The 27,012-nt window shown below is 37.5% G+C and overlaps 1 protein-coding gene across 4 annotated transcripts in view; it reads right to left on the bottom strand.

Annotated features, from left to right (window-relative positions):
- LOC100116705 (ran-binding protein 9) overlaps nt 1–27,012 on the bottom strand; it is a 303,718-nt gene that overhangs the window by 190,417 nt on the left and 86,289 nt on the right. For all 4 annotated transcript variants that reach the window (XM_032601497.1, XM_031923993.2, XM_031923995.2 and 1 more), the window contains one exon: nt 19,806–19,918. In XM_032601497.1, coding sequence (XP_032457388.1) covers nt 19,806–19,918 — 113 coding nt within the window. The remainder of the gene's footprint in view (nt 1–19,805; nt 19,919–27,012) is intronic.

Here is a 27,012-nt window from a genome sequence, read left to right as displayed (position 1 = left end):
AGCGTACTCATGTAAATGCAAATATTGGTCAGTGTAACCATCAGTATTTTACCCAGAATGGTAAAACTGTCGATTTACTCGGTCATTTGCATTGCGATGTTTTTAATCAAAATAAATTTCTGTTAAATGGTGTTGAACTGCGATTACGATTGGTTAGGAGTAAGGATGCTTTTTGTTTGATGGATTTTACAGATGATGATAAATTTACTATACGCATTAAGGAAGCTTCACTGATTGTGCGTCGAGTTAAAATAAGTCCAGGTGTCTAGCTCATGCTAATGCACTTACAAAAGCCACTGCTAAATACCCAATCAATCGTGTGGAGGTGAAGGCATTTACAATGCATAGAGGTATTCTTGGCGATACACTGGACAACGTTATTCTCGGTCAAATACCCAAAAGAATAATCATTGGATTTGTGGATAACAAGGCATTCAATGGAAATAGAAAGTTTAATCCATTTAATTTCCAACATTTTAATATAAACTATATTTCTCTTTATGTGGATGGTGTCCAGATTCCCAGCAAACCATTGCAGCCTCGATTTACGGGTGAAAGTCAATTATTTATCGACTCGTTTCATACACTATATTCTGGGACTGGGATTCATTTTCTAAACGAAGCATTAATTATCTCACGATCGGATTACGATGAAGGGTATACATTATTTGCTTTTGATCTAACGCCTGATTTATCAGCAAATTCAGTTTCTCATTGGAATTTAATCAAGCACGGCAGTGTTCGTGTAGAGGTAAAATTTGAAAAAGCACTTGAATCTACAATCAATTGTATAATTTACGCCAATGTCTTGGAAATAGATTCAAGTAGGCAAATAATAACGGATTTTAATGCATAATACCGTTAAAGCGATGGAAAAGTAAGAGGTGAAGGTGGAGAAGGAGATGAGGGATGGGGAAAGAAGCAACAGCAGCGCCTCTATGCTATAGATGAGCAAAAAAGCTAAACGTCATACTCTCAGTGACGTTTGAGAAGTGAGCGAGTTTGGATCGACTGTGTCAATTTTTTATAGTATCATGGATTACGTTATCAATATTCAGGGTTTGAGAGACCGTAACAACAAGTTTACACCTAAAGAAGTTGGTGTACTTGGTTTAGAGCACAGAGTCGTCCAACATTGGATAGTTAAGGAACCCCATAGATTTGAAAAACTTGCAACTGGACTTAAAAGAACTAACGACTACATCTCTAATCATTTTCATGGAATTCGTTGGCATGAAGGTGACATCACCATTGAACAACTACAGTATCATTTACAACAAATAGCCAAAGTGGCTATACGTATTTTACACGCGGTCATGACAATTGGAGATTCCTGGAGACTGTAATGTGTCGAGAAGTTGTGAACGTTGAAGAAATGTATGCCCCGAATTTTGACGAATTGAAAATAAATTATTCAGGTAACTTCATGTGTTTAAATCATGGTATTCAAGATATAAACTCCAGTCGCGATTGTGCTCTCAATCATGCATATATGCTACGAAAGTGGTTACACTCTATAGCTGAAGGTATAACGCAAGATTCTGCACAGAAATTGAGTGATGCATTGTACTGCAAACTAAACTCGCGGGTACGTACAGCTACTTCTTCGTCTATTTACGCGACACACGCAGAGGACGTAGTCGATCATTGCTGAAATAATAATAATAATAGAATGAATACACAAGAATTACTAAAAGCTCTTGACCCGTTAACTGTTAAGACAGTTGGCGTGTATGCTGCGGATAGAATTCCAAACGGTTTGGAATACCCCGCGGCCATCATAGCTAATACAGATGATCACACGAAGAAAAGAACACATTGGATTGCTATCTACATAGACTCAAACGGTTATGGAACATACTTTGCAGTTACGGACTACCACCAATGTCCCAACATCATCTTAAACGACTCAAAAGAAATTGCAAGCGGTATCAGTGGAATAAAAAAAAGTTGCAAAGTTATGATTCACAGGTGTGTGGCCAGTATTGTGTTATGTTCCTTTACCATATGGTTAGGCTACCTAACTTACGCGCGTTTTGTCATAAGTTCTCGCGAGATTCACGAAAAAATGATGCCGTAGTTGTATCGTTCTATAAAAAGCTGTTACGAAATAATAATCATCATGTACGCTCGAAAGATGTTAGGAGGTTTGGAAGTGAAGCCTCGCGTGGCTCAGGATTTTGTAATCAAACATGTACTTCGAGAATGTATGTAAAGTAATAATAATAATTGTCAGATATCATGTAGTAAAAAATATGAATAAAGTGTAATCTTTCATAATATAAAAAATGTTTTCATTTATAGAGCCTTACTCATTCCTTTAATTCCATACTGTAGTACTATGATATATTTTTTCCTGTTGCATCACACCTCACTGTATAGTTCTAAGTACACATACATCGGCATTTATTAACGGTTATAATACTAACATCCGGTGATATTTACTGTTTAGTTTTATATTTCATTTCAATCTTTATCTGTAAGAGAAAGAGAAGCTGATAAAACTGACGGTTGTAGCAGTAGTAGAGTAAACATCCTGTTCTTAAAAACTCGGAGAAATGTAACCGTAGCCTTTGACGGTTAACGAATATGATACTTCCTTTATGAAGTTCTGAGAATACACGCGCAGAAAATCTCTCCCCACTGCATTCGATCATTTTACTTTGAGGTAGTGGGGGGTAAAATGTATAAAAGAGATTGAAGAGTGAGGAGCTCCATCAGTTCTTTCGTGAAAGTTTGAGAGATCGTTTGCTAAGTGTAACTCTGTATATTGTGCCTCTTGTTTTTTCGTACCATGGCCCAATCAAGTGTCAGTGCTCCATCTCGTGTGCAGAACGTTCTGCCAAATATGCTGCTCTCCACGTCCTATGCCATTAATAAGTCAAACTCGAAACGCGTTACTCTTGGCTTAGAAAGTTACTAGGGAAGCTATCGACCAGTGGTGAAACTCTCAACGTCTACAACATGTTTTAAATCCGTCAAATTTGATGCATCTGGCTGGAAGGTCTTCAAGAATTACTTTGATCTTATAAATTGCTATTTCCAAGATGCGTACAGATTCCAAAGTGAATACGCTCGACCAACGAAGGTGTACATGGAAAATCATGATCTGATGTTTACTTCTTCATACAATACCAAATCCATATTGATAGAAGAAAGACCTGTCGGAACATCCATCTTTCCAAATCTTTTGATTGACGAAGAAAACGATGATGTACTGCATACAGTTAGTGCTTCCCGTTTCAATGACTACACTGGTGCTGCTGCTGCTGCTGCTACTGCTACTGTTACTGATGGTGAGAATCTACGTCATCAACCACCACGAGCAAAGAAACAAAAAACAGCTTATCATCAACCATCGATATGCATGCAGCAAGTCACTTTTAACGGGTTAAAACCTGTCTCACAGTGTATTGACGAACGTATGAGTAAACTTGAAGAGTGTGTTGATAAAGTGAATGAAATTGTTTCTCATATTAAGAAGTTTATAATTGACTGTATTAAAAACGATGGTATTGAGAAAGACCCTAATTCTATACTAAAGACGTATGAGATGTTTCAACAATATTATACTTTATACACTGAAAATATTAAAATTATAATTCACGACAAGTTTAAAGATACTATTGAGGAAATAATTTTAAATATAATCTTATATGAAATAGCTGCTTTTCAATTGTTTGATATATATAAAGACATTTATACTGCCATAATTAAAGTATAAATATACATGCTATTTTTTGTCATTACGCTTTGTACATACAGGGTGGGCCATTTTAATCAAACCAGTCTAAGAACTCCTAAATTAAGCCATGAAGAGAAAAATTGTTCAGATGAAAGTTGCCCAGGATCAAGGGGGACATCTTTTTGTGCAATTAGTTTTGACCTTGAACTCAAATTTCAAGGTCATTTGAAGGTCAAATTTTTTTTAAAAATAGGTACCCCTATTTTTGATAGCAGATTCGGAAAGAACAGGAAATTTTACGTTCGAAACGACCGAAAGTCAACATCCTCTAAAAGCTCTGGCAGTCGATCTCTGAGTAATGCCAAATAGCTATTCTGGTTAACATTTTGACCTTAAAAAATATGGCCCAATCAGGTAACCATTAATGATCCCACACCACACCACTCCATCGGTTTTGATGGTCAATAGCCCTGTACCAGTGGGGATTTACAGGTGACCAGTAGTGACTATTATGCCTATTTAATTGACCATCACTGCGAAATATAGCCTCGTCAGAAAACATAACAAATCTGAAATAATCTGGATCATTTTGTAAAACTCATAAAGCCCACTGGCAAAAGTTAATACGCATTAGAAAATGGCGTGGCCTCAGCTCATGAACTAATCTTATGTGGTAATCGTGATAGTGGAGATTACTGAGAATTCTCAATGCTGTTCTTCGTGGTATACCGATTTCTCTTTCAATTTGTCGACTACTAATTTGTGGATTGAGATGAACAGCTGCTAAGGCGGCTATAACATTAGGATCATTTTCGTTGTATCACGAGCTCTTCGAAGTAATCTGAGTAATGTGTCGTGAGTAGGACGCCTTCTTAGAGGAAAGCGTTCAGCGTAGAGTCGCACCGCGGCTCTAGCATTGTTTTGGGTTTCGCCTAAGATCATTATCATATCAACAATTTCATTGGATTGATAATCGTCCATGTTGAAAATTTTGTTTATAATAAGAAAAACTATTTTATTTACATTCACTCTTTATTGAAATTTAAACTAAACCAAAATAAGAAAGTGACAACAAAAAAAGGAGGAATTTTCAAACTGTATAATTTTTAAATCAAATTTGTAACTTCTTATTTTCTTACGTTAAGACATTGTGATTTAAATTGAAGAAGGCGTGAGAACAATCGTTACAATTCATATTAGATTAAAGAAATTCAACTTAAAAAAAACATCTAAACTGGAAATGATGCACTTTGGCAAATACAATTATTAAATTTTTTTTTTAATATTACAAAAGCAAACTGCTGTTTAATATTTTATCTTAAATAATGTATTTTTTAACATCCTACCTTTATTGTTTAACCATTTTTTACGCTTTTGAAACGTTAAACTTTTACTTGACTCTGCTTCGATCGTGAATGAATTGACAACATTGATTTTTAACGTTCCATTTCCTACTCCCATTAAGAACTCAGATATTTAAAATTATCATGTTTACTTCAAAATTTACTTTTGACCACTAAACATTTGTTAACGAATGTTAAACAAGCATCCTAGTGAGAGGCAAGGGGACTTACAGTAAACAAGCACCCCAGTGAGAGGCAAGGAGACTCACGTTAAAAAAGCACCCCAAAGGGAACATAATCCTAATACGTCCACGCCGTTGTTCCTGGGTAGCGCTGAAATTAGGGAATTATTTTGTTTTCAAGGTAAATATTTTCATGGTCATTGTCACATTGGGTTTGAATATTCATCATAAAAGTACATTAACTGCGATTATTCTATCAGAAAATGCGATTAAATAACAATTACAGTATTTCTTAACATTTGACCTTGAAATGACCTTGTGAAGGTCATGAAAAAAATTTTCAAATACCGTTTCGGACGTAAAATTTCCTATTCTTTCCGAATCTGCTATCAAAAATAGGGGTACCTATTTTTAAAAAAAATTTGACCTTCAAATGACCTTGAAATTTGAGTTCAAGGTCAAAACTAATTGTACAAAAAGATGTCCCCCTTGATCCTGGACAACTTTCATCTGAACAATTTTTCTGTTCATGGCTTAATTTAGGAGTTATTAGACTGGTTTGATTAAAATGGCCCACCCTGTATGTCTTCCTATCTTGTAATAAACCAGAAAATATTAAAATTCACTTTTTGTGACATCATCTAAACCTCCCACCCTACTGCCACTCCTTACGACTCTCTATAAATATCAACTGTGCATAAGTATGTTCTCATTGCTTCGCGTACACTTGACGAGTCAGAATCGTAATATAGACAAACACAATATGGACAAGAAGAAGAACGAAGGTTCACGTCGAGAGGAAGTGAAATATAAACCGGCTTCTGGATTCCAAAAGTATCTACCTCAATATTCTTCCAATACTGGATCATTCCCGAAAAAAGAAGGGTACAGGAGTTATTGTCCTGACAAGGAAGCAAATAAAGATTCCAAATATCAAGGACACAACAACACTGATTGGGGATAGCAACAATAAAGTCTTATTCTACTTTTATTTATCAATTAAAATCGGTCCTTTTTAGGACCACAATATTTCTATAAACGTACTACAAACTCATCATACATAAAAATCTCATTATCTTATGACGTCATAAGAGGTGTACATGACGTCAGTAACAATCCATATTTATCTTTACAAGATAAATGCTTAAGACGTTGGCGATACCTTATCTTTATTACCTGTTTTCATAATAAAAAAAGTATCATCATGGATTATTATTGCGGTAAAGATAGCTTCTTTGTTTATGTAAACATGATATCTTAATTACACACGTATAAACAAGATATCCTTATCTTAATTAACTGTTTATAAACATGATACCTTATCTTATCTTTATTACTTGTAAAGTACCGTCATTGTTTATTATTGTGGTAAAGATATCTTCTTTGTTTATGTAAACATGATATCTTTATCTTAATTACACGTGTATAAACATGATACCCTTATCTTAATTACCTGTTTAGAAACATGACACCTTATCTTTATGACTTGTTTACATTGATAAGATAAGGATGCGCCAGTGATGACGTCATTTGTTATGTCTCGCCATACCGGCTTACTTACTACTACTGACCCGGCCACAGCAAGCAAGGTACTGATCACACGACGGTACATCCCAGCCAGGCCAAAACCAGCCAAACCCGCTGCCGCGCCACGCATCGTCACCGTGGTGCACCTGCCCCCGCTGGACAACGCCGCCAGAGCCAACCTGGGGCTACCAGGGCTCCCAACACTGCAGCAGCCGAATCAACCGGCACAACCACAGCAGTCGTTAGAAGAGGCGCCCTGCCCCCCGCCCCGCCAGCAAACCAGACCAGTGACACTCAAACGCTGTCTGGCGCCTACTCAAGGAGAAGAGGGCGCGAAGGGCAGCCCCCGCCATGACAGCTCCATCCACTCCGACCGCTACGTGCACCACCGATCTGACAATAGCGGAGATAATCCGCAAGGTACACGCAGCAGCGGAGATCGGCGAAGCCACAGTCGCCGAGTACGAGGCGTTTGCCGAAGACGGCATTCACTTCCAATTATACTTTTTATTTATTATTTCTTTTTTGACGATGGCAACGACGCCAATTTTTGTTTATTAAGTTAATTTTATTATAAAAAAGAGTTTTTTATGTTTTTAAATTGTTTTTCAACTATAATAAATTTATAAAAAATGAGCGCATACTATTGTACTCTGTTGCTGTCCTCCTTCCCGCCTTTCCTTACAAATAAAAAATTGTTTTTCATCGGCCCAGTGCCGTCTCAAAAAATTTTTTATTGGGGGACATTGAGACGGCAGGCCCAGCCCGGGGGATAAGAGAACAGCAACAGATAACTTGCCTGGCGTAGGCAAGTTACCGACCGAGTGGCGATAGTAGCTACATGTAAATAGTCTACCTAAGCGCTGGTAAAGGGCATGCGCGCAGATAACACAGGGAGACAGAGAGGGAGCATCCCGGGTATATAAAGAGCCCCGGAGCCAGCAGCGAGCATTCATGATCTGGCTCTTAACTGAGCAACGTGCGAATGGTAGTACTCGCTGCTTGCTCCGGTCTCCACCATACCCAGTAGTCCATGAGCCCCAGGCTCTCGAAGAGTATGTGTGCAGTCCACTCCCTCTCCTTGTAGACTGAGATCCAGCATTGCTTATAATTGAATATTGAATGATTGAATAAATAAATGAGAGACATTTAAAACACTATAAACTATGTTAACCCTTGTTTAGCATTACCCACTCCCATCCCCCCATCAGGTGTGTCACCGGTGTAAGATGGTAGTACCCTGCATTTAGATGGCGCATCTGGTTCTAGACTCATGGTGAGATGGTAGTACCTCACACATCAGTCTAATAGCTGCGTGGTTTACCTAAGTGTGCGGGATATGCGTAGTGGGAATACCCTACTCATCTCCCTCTACACACGAGCAGCTCTCCTCTGGTGGCTCAGCCATTACAGAGGTTAGGGAGGTCTTTTGTCCACTCAATAGATATTACCGGGCGGATCAAAGACTGCTATCACTCTTCGAATGTGCTTCTCTCCCACTTTACTAACCTCGGGTCTCGAATCCTTCGCGTTCGCATATTAATCCTTCGCGGACCGTTTCAGGGACGAAGCAAACTTTAAATTTGATTGTCTCACGCGTGACTGTTGCTGTGTGATTTATATTTGTCGAACTTTTCTGCTTAATTTGCAAGGATGCCGTGATAAGCATGTCACTGCGAATTATTTTAGAGTACATCCCCTTGTTTTGTGCAGGACGTATTACTTATAGCTATTTAGAAAAAAATAACCTTTATGTATGTCGTGAATTTTTAATTGATTTCATCGCGTAAAATTTAATCACATTTTTATAATAATTCGGTTATATTACAAACGATAGATATTTTTAGTCAATGAAATTTCAGTACTCACCACTTTTTCCAATAGTGATTCCGGAGAACTCCCTCTGCTTCCGTGCATTTTCTGGCCACAAAAATTTTACCGAATCACCGACCGCCAAAGAGGCATCCACTTTTTCCACAATAATAAAAACTGCATCATTTTGCACAGAAATTAGCTCGAATTTTTTTCTAACGTCTTGTCAATTGAAACAGCTACTTCACATTAGCCAACTTCACATTGAGCGTCAACTTTTCAGAGAAATCTTTGTATGTAAACAAATCGATATCGATTGATTGTCCGGATCAAGTTCGCATTAGCCAATTTCACATTTATCGGCAATTTCACACGTCAATCGAAAAATTTTCGATCATCCGAGGTTAGACCACTGCAAATTGTTAATGATAAAGAATGCCGAAGAAATCACACAAAGAATATCATGGAGATGGGGTATTTATTGAGTTTAAACAAAACCACGAAAAACATCACAATTTATTAATATAAACTGTATTCAATAAGATGGGGCGAGTTCCTTAATCTACGCGGAATAGGCGGAAAAGCAGAATTGTTCCACAAGACGGTGAAAAAAAGTTGTCTACTTGATCAGTAACTTCACAGTCGTCTGCTGCGCACTTCCGATTGACAAAAATGACTTTTCTCTCGATTTATAGTCAATCGTGCTTTGGCTAGCTTCGTCAGCACGATCTCTAAGACTTTTAAATGGTCTTCGAACGTTTCGGTACAGACGATAATATTGTCCAAATAGCTGTAACAGTGTGGTTCGAGATCGGGCGTAATTAAGGAATCGATCATACGCTGGAAGCAGGCAGGAGCACCAGCTAAGCCGAACGGGAGACGTTTCCATTGGAACAACCCCATTCCCGGGACCTTGAATGCTGTATACGGTCGACTTTCCTTTTTTATTTTTATCTGATGGTAAGCGTTGCTCAGATCTATCGTCGATATGTAACGAGCACATTGAAGCTTACTCAAGATAGTATCCATGAAAGGTAGGGGGTAAGCGCTTACTTTGGAAACTTTATTTAATTTGCGGAAGTCGATGCACAATCGACGCTTTCCATTGTTCCCCTTTTTCACCTTCACGACGGGACTAGCCCAGTCGCTGAACGAAGGCTCGATGATATCTGCTGCTAGTAACTCTCTTACTTGAGAAAAGAGCATTTCTTCGAGTTTCTTCGAAACCGGATAGAATTTTTGCTTGATCGGACGACATGTCTCTACCTCTAGATCGAACTCCACCAAGTTCGTAAAGCCGAGCGGCCCATCATCTTTAGGAATTAACCGATCGAGGAATTCTTCTAACATCCGTTTCTGGCCTTCATGCAAATCCTGCAGGCCAATCGAAGCTAAGACCGGACGAGTGGTTCCGTCTGTTACCGCTTCACAGGCGTTTATGACTTCGGTTGAATTGTCAACCGTTAACGTTCGTTCACGAGGGTTAAGCCTAGCGTCGAACTGTAGAACGAAGTCCGCGCCTAAATTGCATCCTTCACGTAAGTCAGGTACTACTAGAGTAGTAAGCGTCCTGGTTTGTCCACCGATCGTGAAGGGCAAGTCGACTGTTCCAGTCACCATTGAGGTTTTACCGTCCGCCATGCAGGCGACTATTCCGTCACATGGTTTTATTTCTGCGTTACATGCACTGGCTAGTTGTACGAACGTAGCCCCGATGCAAGTTTGAGTGGCTCCTGGGTCGTAAAGGGCCCTGACCCTGAATTCACCTACCTGCACCTGCAGCCACCAGCGCTGGTCGGATAAAACAGCGTTACTACTGGTCGCTGCATAGTGTGCTATTGCAGTCGGATTTAGTTGTTCAGTCGACTGTGATGCCGAGATCCCTGAATTAACCTCGGGGTCAGTACGGATCTCGCTTACTGTTCCCCTTTGGCTTTTCCCGCACAATTGGGACACGTCTTCTTCGTAAAGCCCGGTGACTTACAAGTCCAGCAAGCTAGTTCTCTTTTTTCCTTGTTTGCTGAGTCACTCGAATTTCCAGACGGTTTATTGGCCTCCTTGGAGTCGGACTTATTTTTCACATCTGTCGGCACTGTGGACTTCGTATGCTGATTTTCCCCAAAGGTTTTCTTCTTACCCTGGGTAGATCTATTGGACCCTTTTTGGTTCTGACGGCCGTAGTTATCCTTCTTTGCTATTGAAGGGTAATTGTTGTTGACCCAAGTCTTGAACCAGAGGGGTGGCTCCTTTGCATCCGTTGGACAGATAGCTGCTATCGCCGGCTGATTTTTATTCTTTGCCTTCTCCTGTGGATTATAAGCCGCTCCTGGTAGCATAGATTTCTCCGGAGTAGGGGGTGGCTTGTAACGTGATTTTGCTCTCGTCCATTTCTCGGCACTCACAGCTTTACTCTTGAATTCGTTTAGAGTTTCGAATTCCATTCGACCGAAAATCAATTTTAACTCTGAAGTTGAGAGATTCTTGTTCGTTGGTTCGAAATACCTGGTCGTGTACGTCTCATTAAAATCTACGTGTTTACTCTTGGACCCTACTGATGGTGGTGCATCTTCTTTCGACCGTGTAAATTCTGATGTTCTTAAACGGGTACTACACGCTGGGGGCTCTCTCTGAGCGCTGTTAGCTATACGTAATTTCTTTATATATTCGCACGCCTCATCTTGTATTTTCTTATACTGTGCGATTTCGTCGTCTTTCTTTAATAGGTCGTCGACGACTCTCCTCGGTAAGTTGTATGTGCAGCCGTCGCTGGCTAAATACATAAGGGAATCGACGTTCGATGTGCTCTCTTGTTCATCCGCTAATTCTGGGGGATTCACGTCTATTCTTATTTGAACTGGACTTTCGAGGCTTTCCTCAACAACGTCATTCCCTACCATGCTAGTATTATCGCACGGATTACCACCGAAAATTGTTGCTAACGGTTGTCGAACCTGTTCTCTATGTAGCGGTTGACCGAACCCTATTGTTACTGGTTCCAACCAGCTGAATTCGTTTTCGACGCCGCTTGGATTGCTGCAATCCGTAGGCTGATACGCCTGTTGCTCCTGGCTTTCAGCATAAGGATTGCTGATTGCATTTCTTTGGTGCAAAATTCTTAGGCTTATTTGATTCGCGTTCCGCTCTTCTTCTTCAAATATGCCGCTGACTTCTTGAGGGATATAGTTTGTTATGTACGACGCTCGTCGTGTCGCCCGCGACCTAAATAACTCCTCCGAATTTAACAGGGTTAGCGAAGTATTCTGGCGCGTAGTCACCTGCTAGGCACCTAAACAATCGACGCATTCTGTCTTCATCAGCCCCCCTATCCTGCAAACCTAAGAAATCTAACGCTTGACCTAACGTATTCGCGTCCATCGATCTTACGTGGTCTTGTATCGCTACATGCGATCTGCTTAAGTCTATGTACGAGCCAGTTAAAGACATTGTGCTCGTTGAGTATTCTGACATTTAATAGAAGCAGAGCCGAGTCAAATTCAGCACAACCAAAAAAACTCAGGATTCAACAATCCAAGTTACTCTCAAAGTGAATTTAATACCTAGTTGTCGACACTGGAACACACGTTTGCTTTTTCGATTAATACGTGTGATTTAATTTTAATCACTCCATTAAATTTTTATAACGGTAACAATGATTTGTTTTTGAACCGCGATAAATTGCCTGACAGAGCAAGTAATCACACACGTTTTGTGCTACAAGTTTTTAAAATCTGAGAAAGAGAAAAAAAACTTACTAATTTGTAAAAAAAAAAAAACAATTCCACTTTAATAAATTATTTGCGAATTTAAATGTTACTAACTCCCTCTATCATGCAAAAAAAAATTTCTACGCGATTCGAAAAAGCAATTATACGCCGGAGCGGCTGTGTGTTGATTGTATATGTATTTTTATTCGTACGTTTCTGTACTCAACTACGCAGCTATTTTTTTTCTCACAAAACCAGGCTCAAGATCTCGCGAAATTTTTCTAAATTATTATCGCGATTTATGCCTTACATTCCTAATAACACAACAATTTGTTGAATTGCGAGATTACGACTTAAACAGTAGTCAAGTGTAAAAAATTGCATCAGAGTGCAAAAAGAATTCTCAAAAATCCATACAATAGTTTGAATTCCTATACTGACTATAGTTCATCCGTCTCACTCGCACTCAGCCAAAAATTCCCTGTCTAACGGGCGAAACTGTAAGCATTCGAGCTCTCGGTTCGCGGCGCGCGATGTAAACAATGTATACACTCGCTGTCGCTGGCCGCTCGGTCGTTGACCGTTTCGAATTTTGAAGGCTGATGCCTGCCGCTACAAAGTTAAACTGCGCGTATTATTCGACGCTGTCTAATACTTCCTACCGTTGCGGTCAATTTTTTTTTTCCCCGAGTCTCACTTACGTCTACAATGTGTCGACACTGTAGCACGAGTAGCCGCTGTACAATTTTCGTATACTCGCTAGTTAAATCGCTTGACCTTGACACACGTTTTGGGGCGCCATTTATAACACTCGGTTAATACTGTCCTGCCGTGTTATAACCAGGGCCAGAAGGGCCCTGTTTATTGTAAAGTAACGTCGGGCGTGCAGAAGGCACGGCTCGGCCGACTCAGATCATGCACGTGTTTTTACACGAGCCCGCGGAGGCGGCGTAGGTCGGGTCATAGGAAATAACACACGAGAAGTTTAGATAAAGAAATGTATATTCAACTGTAACTATACACGGTGGTGCAAACGCCGCACACTTCGACGAACGATAAAGAGAGACGAGAGATATTACCCTGTCGACGTGAGAGAGTGAGAGTGCAGGTACTTACAACTCGGTAGTGGCAGTAGTACTTGACGCAACGGACGTGGTCCAGTCTCGGACGTGGAGATGTACAGTTCGGACGGGCGTCGCAGCAGCTCGTCGGTAACGCACGGACGAATATCGTTCGCTCTCAAGATGCTCGCAGGACTCACAACAAATCCGCGTATACAGTAGCGCGAGCTACTCGTGTGGATAGCGCAGCGAGACTAACTCAAGTCGCGGTTCTCCCGGCCGTCGGCACATCGTTGTCATATCTGGCCAACGCTGTGCGGCCAGGCGGCAACCGCGCTACCTATGCTCTCACTCTCTCTGTCTCGATCTTGCCTCGTTTCTCGTTCTCGCTCGTTTCGGCGCTCGTTGGCAGCTTGCTGAAACAATAATCTTATTACATTTAGTAAATAATTAGCCGTTAGACATTTGACGTGCACTTGGCCGTCACAATAGATTCAATTGGTACAACAAAGAAACTAATCTAATGGTACACAGCAAAGTCATCGCGCCAGTAGCAAGTTTAGATGCTGTTGCGAGAGCACCTGCCCAAAATTTAATTTTTGCCCATAATGGAAAATTTGGATGTTCTTATTGCGAACATGAGGGTTGTTCAGCCGAAACAGAAAATGGTCACAACTACGTATATATTTATTTGGATCCACCTCCGCTTATGCGAACACACGAAAATATAATTAAACAAGGTCAACACGCCATGAATAATAACTTGGAACACGAAAAACATGTAAAAGGAACTACTATAGCTGCACTAATTCCACATTTTGATATTGCCGAATTATTCATACCTGATTACATGCACTGCGTCCTCGCAGGTGTTGTTACTATGGTTACAAAACTATAATTTCATCAAAAAAATCAAACGAAACCAATCTACATAGATCCGCGATAGCGAAATTTAATAAACAACGCGATCTCAGATATCATGCCCCCAGACTATGTAGCTCACACCCCGAACTTTAAAATATCGAACATTTTTCAAGGCATCTGAAATACGAGATTTTTTACTTTATTACTTTCCTGTTTTATTAAAAAACTTGTTACCGAAAAAGTACTTCGACCACTTTCTGCTTCTTTCATGCGGTATCCGAATTCTGTTGCAATCTAAAATTTATACTAATGAAATAGACACAGCTGATATTAGTTTAACTTGGTTTGCCGATGAATTAGTAGATTTATATGGAAAAAACAAAAGCTCATTCATATACTGAGGCATCTTGCGCATTTCGTTAAATTGTGGAGCCCATTATGGGTCTAGTCTACTTTTCCTTTTGAGGATGCTAACGGTTATTATAAAAAAATAATTCATGGTCCAAATAAAGTAGATGCTGAACTTATAAATACTATCAAAATGCTCAACGCATTACAGATCTTGAAAAGTATACGAGAGAATGTTAACGACTTCGATATTGATCGAAATCAAGGTGCTAACGTTCTTGGATCTGTAAAAAGAATTTAATTAAATGACAATCAAATAAATGTATTGCGTGCATCAGCAACGTTTAGTAATATTGTGATTGATAGCAATAAAATTTTAGTTTAGCTTCAAGCAAAAATAATCGCGTAAATAATATTGTTTATACATTTGTACAAGAACTTGTTCGAGATCTTACTGTTAAGTACGAAATCCACCCTTGCGTTCGAGTAGATATTTGTGATGTAATAATACCTGTACGTTTCAATTACTTTATAATTTTAATTACGATATAATAACTTAATTCTACCTTTGAATCAAATACAAGGCAAAATTGTATTCTTTCAAAATCGTATTTGTCCACCGCCAAATGTGTATGAAAAAAAATTGTAATAGATATGTAACAAACGTATTATTCAAAAATTATAAAAATGTATGACAAATTAATTCTATGTAAATACAATGCTTTGATTGTGTAAAATTTATATATACTCATTCGTGTTTTAAGCATTTAAGCATAAACGTATAAACACAAATTTTGTATAGTCTATGCATTTTTTTACATGGGCTCCTGCTTAGGCGTTGGGGTAAACCGGAAATTGACTGTCCTCTATTATATAAAAATGTGTCTAGTAGTCTCTGGCTATAAGTTCACTTCATTCCCAAAACTATCCCTCCGTAGAGGTTGGGGTAAACCGGAAGTTGCCTAGAAGTAGACTGGAAGTAAATCAAAAGTGAAAAGAAAGTGAACCAAAAATAACCGGCATTGAACTAGAAATATACCGAAAATGAACAGAAAGTGATCAGAATGATGTATAATTGCTTAAGTGCTCCTAAGGGGTGAATCGGAAATTAATCAATAAATAATTAATAAAATTTTTTAAAAGTTTGAAAAGTATTATTCATAAACTGTAAATAATGTTGAAGCCTTTCTTGTATAAAAATAAATATATATATATATATATATATATATATATATGTGTATAATTCTTTTTCAAAATTATACATACAATTATTAGTTGTTTTATCAGCTAAACTTATTATTTTATTATCAACATTATTTTTTGATTGATTTTTAGCAGTTACTTTTTCTTTGTGTTGGCTTCTAAAAGAGTTAATCAATAATTGCTGTATATCATACCTCAATATTAATATTATCAAAGTATAATTTAAATTCAGCAAATTTTATTGCGTGAGTAAGGTTTTTTATAATTAAAATTTCAGCAATTCCTTCAAAATAAATTTTATTTTTATAATCTTTTGAGATTGGAATAAATGATAAAGAAATAAAATGATAAAAGTTGATGTATCATTCATTCTAATCAAATGTTCTCTCATTTTACTAATATTAAATTCGAAATTCCATAGGCAAATATTAAATACAATAGCGACTGCAAAAACACCGCAATCATAATTAGCCTGATACTGTACTTGTTCAAAAGATATGCGTGAATAATCTTGTAAATATCACATCGACAGTAACGAATTGACCTAGAAAATTTTAGCGTATTCATTTTCATGATAATCGGTGATTAAATAATCAATTTAACTTGACGTCTAAAATTTAGAAAAATTAAAAATCGAAAAAATAAGCATGAAAAGCAAAAATAAAAAACTGAAATTATGAAATTAAAAAATGTATAAATCGAAAATGTTGACTTCAAATATTAGGAAATATAAATAAAAAAGAGTTTAGAGTATTTTTGTTTCAAATTTGGAATTTAAAATTTATTTTTTGACTGTCATAGTTTTTTAATATTTACAGTTTCAAAATTTTACCTTTCATTATAAATCATAGCGTAATTTTCGTGTATTAAATGTTTATTATTTAAATATTTTACCTCTACCTCTAGTAGGAATTGACATTAAGAAGAAAGATCTAAACAAAACTTGAATTTTATCACTATTGCAATATATATTTTAACCGAGCGACGCACTATGGGCGTTTTCAGGAAAAGTATTGTCAAAATCAAATTGCGCCTCTCAGGAAAGTGCCAGGGACCTAATATTTTTTTTTAATGAAGGTTGTACTTCTCAGATATAGGGAAAAATATCAGAATATTGTTTTCTGATGATGGCGAGCCGGGGCACCTATGAAAAGTACGAAATTTTAAGAAAACGATATTTTAGCTACTTGTTAATGCATTAATATGCCATAAAAATGCATTTTAAAATAATTGGGAATTTTTGAGACAATCATATACTATTTTTTTAATTAATGAATGATTTTTTTTACCTACATAACCGAAACATTCATCTATTTCGACCTATTGTACTAAGAAACGTGAATCCGGGACTTAAAATTATCATAAATCACGGACCTCTAATTTGATTAGCTTCGAATATTATATTCTAATAATACGGCACTATATAAACAAGAAAACATGTTATTTTAAAGTATTCTAACCTAGAGGAATTTTAAATCTGAGAAGTTTCATTCTGTAGCATGAAAGATTTCAAAGTTAACACACATAAAATTGTTGATAAAATAAAATATTATTATTTTCCCCACATATAACGTACATAAATTGTTATGATATAAGTACCACTTACCATTACTTTATATAGATAATATCAGATAATAGGAAATATTAGGATATAACAAAAAATACTAATAGTCAAAATTATATAAATTTTTCTGTCATTATTTGCAATTATTTGTTTTTTTTTATATTATCTAAAAGAATTTTGTTTTTGTTTAATTTCTTAATTATTATTGATTATTATTAATTTATATTTAATTTTTATTTGGAAATGGATACAGTGATAAGTGATCTTATTTGTTATTATTTTTAATTATTTGTCATTATTTTTTCAAATGTTATCGTAGTGTACAGAGTATATGGAGTTCATGCTCAATTTTCTAAAATGATTTTTCTCTTTGTAATATTTAATATTGTCATGTTTTGATCATTTAAATATTATGAGTGTACATATCAATATATTATATAATATTTATATTATTTTTATATGCATTCATAATAATTTCATATTTATCGAAAATTGACATTACTTAAATATTACAAAAAGAAAAATCATTTTAAAAAATTGCGCATAAAATCTATATACTCTATGCACTACTTTAACAGAAGACGTTGTTTCCCATAACTAATTAAAGAATATATATTTATGTAAATCCTAGTTTTGAAAAGCAAGCAAATGTTATTTTTCACAAGGTGTTGTTTTTTACAAAATATTATTGTTTACACAGTGTAATTTTTATAAAGTGTTATTTTTAAAAAGCAAGTGCTATTTCAGTTACGAAATTGTTCAAACGGTAAGTTTTAAAATATTGAAAAATTAGAATCTGTCGCCAAACATAATAAAAGAAAATGATTCTGTGACTCAAAAGCAAAATGACTTGAGTACATATTACAAAAAAAAAAATTAAATTTGTGAATATCTAAAAACTACAAAAAATTGATTAAAGTCGTTTTGCCGTAAATCCACAGAATTAGGCTAAGTTTTTGATAAAACTCATTATTGTGGCATTTTTTCGATAAATTTCTGTGGCATTTTTTCGATAAATTTCTGTGGCATACGATAAATACTTACTTAAAATAAATAAATAAAATAAGATCACAGTTTCATCACAGCATAATTTCCGACAAATTAATGCACATCTTTCCAAAAATATTTTATGTTGTTTTTTTTTTTTTTTTTTTATTAAAATTAGGTGCAAAAATTATGAGAATAAATCGTGAGTGATATCATATAATTACTTTTGCACAAAAAAAAATAGACAAACGAAGAAATGCCAAAATTTCTATTTTAAAAAAGATACGCAAATTTAAAAATTCATCTTACAAATTTTTCCTTGCTAGAATCACTTTTTTTCGGCATACCCCCTGTATATGTTAAATATATTGAAGATCATACACGCTATTCACAAAATCACATATCGTTATAATTCATAAGATGGGCTGACGAAAAAAAAAGCATAATACAGGACGACCAGAAAAGTCAGAAGAGGATCCAATGGTGGAAGATATACCATAATATCAGATTACTCTATATCTACTAAATATAGACGAGCAAGAGAGGTATATGGCTTCGCCCAAAATGATGTTGAAATTTTAGAAATAGCGACAATACTTTTTCTGAAATCGCCCATAGTGCGACGTTAGGAGTGAGGTGAATCGCGCTACTATATATTAAGAAGTGTTGGGAAATTTTTACAAAAATAATCAATAATATTTTAATATTATGTAGATTATTAGACACGACATTTATTCTCATGAAAAATGAATAATGTCTCATGAATAATATCATATTTTTTACAATTTGTGCATGGAAAAAGCCCTTTTTCGTGCATGAAAAACGAATGGAAATCGATCGAGTTTTTCATAGCAGCAAGTGGACATTTTTTTCTTCCTAGGGATTCAAAATTTGTAAATTATGATTATAAAACATTATAAAAACTTTGAAAACCTCGTAAAATTTTGAAAACTTTTTAAAATTTTTTTTATTTACCGTATACACTGTAATATCCTCAACTTCCCATTCCATTTCGATGAACGGTAAAGAGCCAATTCATGCCCTAATTGAAAAAAGCACGATGATCAAGGGGGGATCGGACTTATCAGACTCGGATGATGTTTTGAGCACGAGCTGAAGTCAAGGGCGCCGTAAGCCGCTAACATCATCCTCACTTGAAAAATCCAATTTTGCCCCCCTAGTTGCACAATGTACTTAAATGAGTGGTGCTAAGAAGGTGGCACAGAGGGTGCTAATGGAGGAGGGTTGAGGGGCCAAAGGAGGGCTAAAACTCACCTTAGTAATAAACAATTCAATAAAATAAGCCAATAATACCATACAAGTCCCGTACAAAGACTCATTGGAACATATCCTTTACAAGGATTTCAGTTAGACGTAAAAGAAGGCCACTCAAACCATTTTGAGCAAAATACATCACCCACAGAGCATGGTCTCCCTTTTAAGTTACAGTATAAATAAATATTTTTAACATTAAAGTAAAGAAATCGAATAATGTACAAAGATAGAATAGATATAAAGAACTCACTTTGTCTATTTTTAATAGAATGTAGATCTTCTTGAAAAATTTGTCCTGTACTGTGGGCAAAAGATTCTGCAGTTGCACAGTATCCGTGATGCACGAGATATGTTGACACCATTCTAAATAAAGTATTAATGTACATTTTTGTGATTTTTAAAAAGTATCCTACTTTTATATATGTATTAGTTATATCATAGAGAAGCTTCATCTTTATGAAACATTTTTTTATATTAGTAGTACCCTGGCACCATAGAGAAAGTAAACAAAACTGACCTTGACCCCTCACCCAGCCTAGTGACAGCCCAAGGCTGAAATTGTTTACAGTCCATGGTGCCATTTGTACTTTAGAAGGAGTCTTTCTCCTCCCTCTGGCTATCCAAAGTGCCTCTGTGTTCTCAAGACACTTTGGAGAGAATCGCTCCCCTGTTCTCTATCTATCCAAAGTCCCTCTGATTTTTGAAGGCACTTTGGGGAGCTACGGAGCAACTTACTCATTATGGTGTTAACACCACGACGGTCGACTGACGACTGACGGGATTTTCAGGTGCACGCGTATAATACACACACGCACACGCGCGTATATATATATATATATATATATATATATATATATATATATATATATATATATATATATATATACACACATACACACGCGTGTGCGTGTGTGTATTATATATATATACACACACACACCCACAATTATTAATTTTGAATTCTCTCATCTTTTTTATAATAATGTGTTGATATGTTGCTGACAGTTTATGCGTTGTTTACACTATTTATACTAAAACTTACACACTAATCACTAATACTAGCACTTTGTTTTTTAATTATTATTATTAGGTATGTTTTATATGAGTTCATTTTTTGGCAGTGTAACAGATCCGTGTTACAATCTGGACACAACCAGAACCCGCATTCTTGACACCGCCACTACCACCGCACACGCTGCACTAAATAAAATCTACCACAGCCGTAACAAAAGTCTCGATTTCTACGCGGTTGTTCTCTTTGTAGTACGGAAAGGGCGCGTCGTTCAGGGGGAGTGACATTTTGCATAAATCGCACTCGACGATCCCGCACACAGCGTATTTTATTTTTAATTTTTAATAAACCCTCTCGCTGTTTTAGACGTAATATTTTTTGGTTTCTCCGATATAGATGACCTTGAATGCCGAGAAGCCTATGTAACCAGGCGTCTTTTTCACGGTCTCTTAGCGGGTCGTATGGTTCGTCATCATTGTCACTACTACTACTGCTACTATCGCTGATATTTCGACGGTCTTCGACGGTCTCAGCGTCGCTGTCAATCGACTCTAATCCAGAGTCATACACTTGATCCTCCTCCTCCTGCTCGGCAGCCCTGTTTTCTATCTCCATTTCCTTATCATCATCTTCTTCAGCATCGCGTAATAGTCGAATTCTCGCTACTTCCTCCTCCTCCTCCACAGCCTGAGCCTTGGCATGTCTGGCCATTACCCTCGCAGCATTATCTTCTTCCTCTCGGACCTGCCATACCCGGGCAATTTCTTCATCGTCGCTTTCGTCGTCGACTTCTGGCACTAGTTCCGGGTACAGCAGCTGCAGTAAAATGAGTGGTGCCACATTCACAGGACTGCTGCTATTCAATATAGCAGCAACCTCCTTGCCAGACACCTCTTCCTCGAGATATTGAGGAAGCATAGGGTCGCAGCGCGGTGGTGGTGTAACAACGCGATGCCGGTAAACCGCGCGCATGTTAAGTTCGGCGACGCTCAAAATCAGCATGTTTATATATAAAAAAATATCCGCACTTGGTTACTCCGAGAGAGTTGGTCAAGGACTGGAGAGCAAAAAGCCCTGCATTGGCACTTTTTGTCAAAACCGTGAGACAGAAGTCGCCAGTTATCACCTTCATATCTTATATTTCGACTTAGTGCATCTCAGATTTATTAAAAAGTGTGGAATGTGTGAAAACTTGGTCTCTAGAAAAATCAGATAACCAAAAAATATCTCGAGTTTCCGTGAGAACGGTATTTTTCGCCCGCAGCCACGATACTCAGATGCACTTTTTATGCAAAGTGTATGAATTCGGAAGAAGTAATGTCAGCATATGCATCTATTTCTCTCTCTCTCTCTCTCTCTCTCTCTCTCTCTCTCTCTCTCTCTCGTAAGAGCATTAAACAAGATCAACTCTCCAACAGCTGTAACAGACTACCGTCCGATCTCTCTACTTTGTTTCCTATCCAAGGCGCTGGAGTGGCTGGTGCACAATTAAATCTCTGAATACCTTGGAACAAGATTTTATGACAACTTCCAAACTCGTTTTCGCACTGGCCACAGCACGCAGTCCGGCTGAATTAAGCTGACTGATGATGTCAGGCTTGGGATAGACAGGAAGAAGGTCACTCTTCTACTTCTATTTGATTTTAGCAAGGCGTTTGATACGGTGTGTCACGTCAGGCTACTCGGAAAGCTATCCTCCTTCGGCTTCTCCAAGCTGGTTATCCGCTGGCTTGCATCTTACCTTTCGGGAAGAGAACAGGCCGTCATTGGTGACAGCAATGAGATCTCTGCCTTTCTACCACTAAACACCGGTGTCCCACAGAGGTCAGTTTTAGGCCCCTTGTTGTTCTCATTGTACATCAATGATATTGGTTTTTGTCTAGATTCAGATGTGTCCCATCTAATCTACGCGGATGACCTGCAGATCTGCAGCAAATGCTACCTCGAGGAACTTGGCTCCTGTTCTGTCAGGATGAGCGCTAACGCCGAGAGGATAATGGGCTGGGCTGCGCTGAATAGACTTAAACTAAATGTAACTAAAACTAAGGCTATCGTCCTGGGTTCCCCCTACTGTATAAACGCTCTACATTCTACTGCTAACACCTATATAAATATAGGAGGAGCCCAGGTCAACTTTGAATCATCGGTGCGCAACCTGGAGCTGGTGCTTGACTCCAAACTTACGTGGAAAGAGCACGTTACACAAATTTGTAAACGTGCTCACTCTTTAATGTACCGTCTCTATTTTTTGGGAAAAGCACTAGCCTTAGATTGCGCCAACATTTAGTGCAAGCACTCCTGTTTCCCCTCATTGACTATTGCTCAGTTGCTTACTGCGACCTGACTCAGGAACTTGACTTAAAACTGCAGAGGCTTGTCAATACGGGGATCCGTTATATCTACGGTGTGAGGAGGGACGAGCACGTCTCTGTTAAGTGAGCGCGTGCGCGAAAGTGGGGATAATCTCAAATGCAAAGCTGAACAAATGATAAATAAAATCATGGCACTGGATGAACAAGAGGGGGAAGAGGTGGGGGTGATAAGAAAAAAAAGCTAAATATAAGAAGGCACAAATGACACAAAAAGCGCAGTCAGACTCTGGTCGTGGAGCTGGTAGGAGTGTGTCAACCACGCAGAAAAAGAAGAAGAAGAGAAAGAAATCTACAACTAAAGCAGAATCATCAGCAGTATCTAAAGATATCTTTGTCAACTAAAAGGCTCTCTTTTTAAACGGTATACCTACTCACTATACTGGCTAGAAAAAAACATAGCTTTTCTACACACTGACTTTTGTTACTTGTTGAAGTCGAAATTATCACTCTTTGAATTGCCGCCAACACAGACGGTAATTGAGAGTTCTCATTGGGTGCAGTATAAGCCAATCTCGTCACTCACCGATCAAGTACTAATAGAATTTACGATTCCCGGCAACTGTGAATATTTAGATTTAGCGCATACAATGCTGAGTCTACGTGTGAATATAACACCGATGAAGGCATTAGAGAAGGATGCGTCAGTACCAATCGTTGACCGTGTGAATAATTTTATGTATTCGCTGTTCAATCAGGTGGATGTATTTTCCAATCAAAAACCAGTATCACCACCAAATAACGTCTACGCATACAGATCGTATATTGAAACGTTATTAAATTACGGTATGATGACACGGCCGGTAAAATGGATAACACTGATGCCGGTGATGTAGGTTTCTTTAGACGACAAGTAGTTATGACAAATAATAAAATTTATTTATTGGGTTACTTACACGTGGATGTGCTAAATATGGATAGACTACTACTTGTTGGTATTGAGGTACGTGTACGTCTTGTGCGTTCTTGTGACAGCTTCTGTCTAATGGATCCCGATTCTGCGTATACTGTACACATAACAGAGGCGACACTGTTTGTTCGTCGCGTAAGGGTTAATCCGGGCATTTCATTAGCTAACGAAAAAATGATTTTTTGAGTCATAGCAAAGTATCCGCTTACACGGGTAGAGGTGAAAAACGCAACCCTGAACAGTGGCGTGCATGGTCAGTCGATAGATAATGTCATACTGGGTCAACTGCCGAAAAGAATCATAATTGGATTTATTGAAAATAAAGCTTATAACGGCGATACAAAACTCAATCCGTTCAATTTTAAAAATTTCAATATCAATTTCTTGTGTTTATTTGTGGACGGTGTACAAGTCAGTAAAACCACTGCAGCCTGACTTCAAAAAAAACAAAGATGTATGTGGATGCGTATCACACGTTCTTCTCGGGCACGGGAGTACATTTTTCAAATGCCGGTAATTCGATAACACGCTATGCATACCCAAATGGCTACTGTCTTTTCGCATTCGATTTGAAATCTGATTTATCGTCCATTAGGATTTAATAAGAAAAGGTAGTGTGAGAATTGGCGTGAGATTTGATGACGCATTAGATACTGTTGTAAATTTTATAATTTAAGCTGAGTATGAGAATCTGTTGAAGATTGACTCGTCACGACAAGTTTTGGTGGATTACAGTGGTTGAGGCTAGATGGCGCTCTTTAAAAAACTAAATAAAACCACTTATTAATACAAGCTTTGTGTCAGTCGATACGCCTTTCTTAAGCTGTGCAGACAAACGGAGAAATGGGTCTAGTTATCGATTTTCAGTTTTTCAAGGATAACAAGGGTCGAGTTGTGCCAAAAGAAGTAGGCTTAGCAGTATAAGATTTAGATGCTACAGCACATTGGATTATCGCGCCTACTTGTAATACGAGATTATTAAAGAAAGATATTTTAAGAGAGAATAATTGGCTGACACTGCATCATCATGGTCTGGATTGATACGATGGGGATGTTTCGCTGAAAAAATTTTACAAAACTATGCATGGTATTTGCAGAAAAGCAAATAAAATTTATGTGCGAGGAGAGGAAAAGGCAAAACTGCTAAATAAGATTACGACACGCGAAGTTATCAATTTAGACAAGGCGTAAAGGTGTCCACCTTACTACAAATTGCCATATTGTGCACGGTATTGCGTCCAACATTCTATTAAACGCTGCACAATCTAGTACACCTGTACGCTCAAATTGCGCTCAAACAACGCCTGCAAATTGAAGCTCTGGCTAAATTCACGTGGTGTCGAAGGCAATATAACTACAACAGCAGATCGTCCCTTCTCACCGCCATACTATCTATGGAAGAATAAATTTCCTGAATATTATCCAGAAGTTGCGAAAAATGAGAGCTCATGCGGTGGGGGTTTATCCGGCGGATCAAATTCCAATGACATGGGTAAAACCATGTGGCTTTGTGTTTAATACACAGAGTCATAAGAGACGTGGTATGCACTGGGTGGCGATATATGTGTCCAAAAATGGTGTTGGATGGTATTTTGATAGTTTTGGTGCACAACCATACATCGCCGATCACGTATACAGTATCCAAAGAAATTGTGAGAAGCTCAGATGGAACCACATTCGATTAAAAAGCAGCTTTTCTAATGCTTGTGGCAAATATTGTATTATGTTCGTATATTATATGATTAATGATATAGGTATGCAGCGATTTCTCAAAAATTTCTCAAGATTAGATTACTGAAGAATTCGTTGTTAAGTTGTAATATAATATTGTAACATTTTTAAACGTGAAACAATAAAGAGGATATTTAGCTTGTACAGCTTCCAAAAAGTGCAACCCTACATATTTTCATTGGATCCCCTCTACAGCACCAGTGATTCTATTGGTCATCCACTTGTCGCGAGACTGTTCCTCATTGGTCTCGCCTCCCACCAAATGTAGTGGTTTTCCAATATAAGCCAGCGTAGTTGCAGCACAGAGAGCACAGTTCTCGTTCACAAGTCTAAAGTAGAAGTTCTCTCTCTTTAGATTTCTCTCTCTCTCTCTCTCTCTCTCTCTCTCTCTCTCTGACAAGAAAAAGTATAAGAAGAAAAAGATATCTGGACAAAAGAGATATCACGCTAGCCAAACTCAGGACAGCCAGACTTCCACCACCACCAAGTATCGCTGTCATCAAATTCTACCCATGGTATTCGGCTTGAACAACTCTTATGGAAAAATTATCCACATTGGGCTGGAAAATACCTCAATCGGTTCTGATGACTTCAATCCGGTTGTTCAACTAAGTAATAACGAATTTTAACGAACTATCCTTGCCGCTTGCCGCCTGGCTACAGTTCCGGGAGCAGTTTGACGAAATCGACCGATACTTCCAGGGGTACAGCGAGGAGGATATACTAGATCAAGAAATCGCCTTTACCGAATTTTACATCAGATTCATGATCAGATACTCCGATCGAGCATTTGAATTACTGGAGAACGATGAGACAACAATACGCAAAGACTCTGGTGAGTCAAGGGCAAAAAAAGTGCGTAAGCCTTCACTAGTGTTTAAAAGAGTGACGTTTGACAGGTTTAAAGCCTTGTCTAAAATAATAGATCATAGAATTAAATACTTATTGAAAGTTAAAGAGGCTATAACAATTATTATGAAAGGGCTGGGTGACTATGGCAAAGACAAATTAGTAAATAGCGAAAATGCACAGTACACATCTTTCACTGCTTACAATGTTGAATGTGCAATGAGAGATTTTGAAGAGACACTTGCAGATAAAATAGATCATTTATTAAAAGATAAGAATATATATTTAGATTTAGAAGATATTTATATCATCATATACGAGTTTGTTAATTTACATTTATATAACCTAGTCGCATACTTAAATACGACAATATATAAGGATGCATAACTATAATTGTATTTAGTTAAAGAGTTTTAAATAAATATAATTGTTAAACATATATAAATATTTCTACTCACTAACCTGTGTGCTTTATCCAACACTACTTATCCCAGTCATCCTTCAGACTCGTTATAGTTATAAGCTATATTTTAAGTTTATCCATAAGTGTATTAAAACGCACACACACGCACATACACACACACAA

Source organism: Nasonia vitripennis (genome assembly GCF_009193385.2).
Source record: "Nasonia vitripennis strain AsymCx chromosome 2 unlocalized genomic scaffold, Nvit_psr_1.1 chr2_random0004, whole genome shotgun sequence".
Classification (NCBI taxonomy): Eukaryota; Metazoa; Arthropoda; class Insecta; order Hymenoptera; family Pteromalidae; genus Nasonia; species Nasonia vitripennis.
This window is presented reverse-complemented; position numbering and strand designations above follow the sequence as displayed.